General features: G+C 37.2%; 2 protein-coding genes across 2 annotated transcripts; both read left to right on the plus strand.

Moving 5' to 3' along the window:
• Positions 1-517: 517 nt before the first annotated feature.
• Positions 518-844, plus strand: FOMMEDRAFT_94173 (uncharacterized protein; the record flags this gene model as incomplete). The annotated part of the gene is made up of 1 exon (XM_007270352.1): positions 518-844. The coding sequence occupies one exon, from the start codon at positions 518-520 to the stop codon at positions 842-844; it is 327 nt and encodes a 108-aa protein (XP_007270414.1).
• Positions 845-2,659: 1,815 nt separating this feature from the next.
• Positions 2,660-3,076, plus strand: FOMMEDRAFT_160659 (uncharacterized protein; the record flags this gene model as incomplete). Its single annotated transcript, XM_007270399.1, has 2 exons — positions 2,660-2,887; positions 2,948-3,076. 2 exons carry the CDS (start codon positions 2,660-2,662, stop codon positions 3,074-3,076), a joined length of 357 nt encoding a protein of 118 aa, XP_007270461.1.
• Between the last annotated feature and the right edge of the window lie 279 nt (positions 3,077-3,355).

The following is a 3,355-nucleotide window of genomic DNA, read 5'->3' on the forward strand; positions in this document are numbered from 1 at the left end:
AAAACACTCATTACTCAATATCTAAACTATGTCTGAGAATACCCTACCATTCATTTCAAATTCCCTATATGAAAATCACTACAATATGACCAGGGTGCCAGTCACTGCTGATGCTTCTTCTCTCACATTCTGACTGCAGCCATCACCAGAAGCTATTTTAACTTGCCTGGCAGAAGCACTAACTGTGGTTCTATCAAAGCCAAGGAGACAGATTGGGCAGGGGAATTCTGTATATGGAATGGTAGATACTGAGGTTTGGACAATGTCAGATGCAGAGATCATCAGTGTGCATGATTTCCTTTATGTATTCTTTTGCATTCTACATGTCTTTAGATATACTTTATAATAGTGCTAATACATGTTATTAGGTGCATGTAAAGGAAAATGGACATCTCCTACATATGATCACTATAATGCTTCTGTCAAAAGGATTGTGAATGGTAGTGTTAGGAGTATCATGTTTGTATTCACATACAAGTATGGTAATCTTAGCCACTGGCCTGTTCAGAGAGTACAGATGAAAACTAATAATAGTACTAGTAACCTACTCTGTACAGTACAAGTCTGTGATTCACAGAGGAAAGTTTTCTCATCTATGACTGCTCCTGAACTGTCCATTCCATATTCTGAGACAACTCATCAAGCTCTCATTGCCTTGAGATGTGCCAAGTCCAATCGACCATTCAATTCTGTGAAGGACAAGTACTATGGACTAGAGGTCAACATGCTTTGTCTAGGGACAGTAGTACCAGTTCCTAGCACAATTTTGAAGGACATCAAACATATCTATAAAGGTTTATCAGTTAATGTTTGTAACTACTTCAAGGTATGTTCTACTTTTTAATACTAATTAACCTTACATTTAATTATTACTTTGCATATTAGAATCAGGCTCAGAATGTACATCTTGCTATTGATGGGTGGACTGCACCTATTGTTGCATCCTATCTTGGAGTGGTTGTTATTTGGACAGATGCTAGTCAAATTCATTGTACTGTTCTTGAGTTTATCCAGTAAGTCTCTCTTCCTTCCTTCTTTTATATTCTTTCTTGGTTTCTGTATACACTTTAGTGGTGGACATAGTACTGGATTTGCTCTGATCTACAACAATGAGGCAATTTGGAAGGAGTTGTACTCAGGCTTCACTCAATAACATTACAACAGAGTTGTCTGATGCTGGACAATCCAATCTATCCCTATTGTTGCCTTCTGGCTCTAGCTCACCTGCTGTTGAGTCCACTCCTCTCTCAAGCACACTAGACTTAACTGTTCCCTGGAGGATGAGAGTGCTAGTATGGAAAGACCCAGTTACTCTGTTATAGATGAGAGACCAGACATTCATTAGCATAATGTTGGTTGGACAGGTGTGATGGACAGGCTCAAATTGTTTCTGTACATCCTACATGGAAAAATCCCATCTCACTAAGTGCCTGTATGTACAGTCTTCTGATTCTATGAATCAATCTAACAGAGCCCATTTTCCTATACTATATCAGACTCTTATTGTAGCAAAAAACAGGTCCTGTCAAGCAATTCTGATACACAAGCTGATATTAATCAAAGTTTTGCTTACTGTCACTACTGATTGTAATAACTTCACTTATCTTGACACCACTTGTGTATGCAATGTGGCAATGATCCAAGAAAAGATGTTTTTAAAGGTACAACCTGACAGTTATCTGTGTGTTCAATCCTTACTAAGATGTGTACAGTCACAAATATTGGATGATCAGCAACCTTTTTCTCCACTTACTAGACTGAGATTGGGCAGTTTGCTATAGGCAAAACTCTGTCAAACGAGTGTCTCCAAGAAATCTGCAGAACAGAGGGTGATTCGAATAGTACTGTGAAATTTTCAGTACTACACTCGTCTGCCACTGTTTATCTACTACCACCTCAGCTGTTTTCTGTTGTTGCAAACCATGTTCCTCCTGTTCTTCCCAACTACCAAGAGAGTGGCTTCAGGTTGCCAAGCCTGAGAGTGTAGACAATGAAGTCAAACTACAAAACAATGTCTTCAACAAGCAAGCTATTTGTTATTGATCAAATACTTGGAAGTGAGGGATCTGTTTCTGATGATCTTGAACAGTATGAGCAAGTTATTCATCCAGAATACAGTAGGATTGACAACACAACACTGCCTCCTTCTTTGCTGTCCACACTATGTGTAATGTATTTTAATGATATGACTTGCTTTTTCTTACTATGTTGTACATGTAGTATTGATAAACAGACTGCTAATACATTACATAGGTTAACTCAGGGTCATACTGGAGCATATCTAGCTCAGAAATTAGTAGAATGCTTACAGTGGTATGAGCTAGATAAGTATGTAAGTTACATATTTTTATTTATTTATTATTACTTTAAACTGAAATGATAAAGCTACATGTTCTCTGTATGGATAATGCAGGGAACTGTAATACAACAGCTGTAGAGACAGCCAAGTTGATTCCAAGTTTTCATGGCATGAAATCTCGAACTAGATGCTTTAGACATGTACTAAACCTGATTGTAAAGGTATAGTCTTATTATTACATGTATTATCTATTTTTCTTACTATTATCTGTGTTAGACTATTCTATCCTTGTTTTTTAAGCCACTCAGACAGAAGAGGGCAGTCAGGATTGGTGCTAGCCATCCTCAGAGTAATACTCTGATGCCTTGTTCTGAAGTAGTCATTAATGCTGGTGATGACCTTACTGCTGAGGAAGCTGAGCTTGCAGTTCTTCTTTCTGATGAAGAGAACTCAGCTGATAATGGTCAGATAGTTTATGATACTTCTGTAACATCTTCTGTTAGAGACTGTGCTATTACAGAAATGCAAACCAAAGGAGTTACTGTTGGAATTGCTGAGATGAAGGAAGCCAAGCTTGTACTACCAAAAGTAAGTTATACTCTTAATAATGAAATCATACTTTCTAATAGTACTTAATATTTAAATAAGATAGCAGGTCTTGCTAAGAAAGTACATGACTCTTCTCCTCTCAAAGAAGAGTTTGATTGTCTTGTTGACACTGAGGCTGTTAACAAGAGTTCTCATATTTATGGTCAAAAGTATGCTCTTGATTATTAAGTTCCAACTTGGTGGAATTCTGATCTAGCTTGCCTTGATTCATATCTCTTCTTGTATCCAGTTGTTGAGAAGTTAACTGGACAGAGAGGATTGAAGCTACAGTACTTCATCCTCAATAATTCTCAGCTTGTTCTTGCTAGGGAATTACATGAAGTTCTTCTAGTAAGTTTTTATTAATTTATTTTCTATTAGACTAATAAAACTACATAGATACTTGAGGAACTGACTTTACTCTTCTCTAAAGCAGAAGTCCCTGTTGTTTCAGATGTCATTCCTATG

Source organism: Fomitiporia mediterranea (assembly GCF_000271605.1).
Source record: "Fomitiporia mediterranea MF3/22 unplaced genomic scaffold FOMMEscaffold_13, whole genome shotgun sequence".
Classification (NCBI taxonomy): domain Eukaryota; kingdom Fungi; phylum Basidiomycota; class Agaricomycetes; order Hymenochaetales; family Hymenochaetaceae; genus Fomitiporia; species Fomitiporia mediterranea.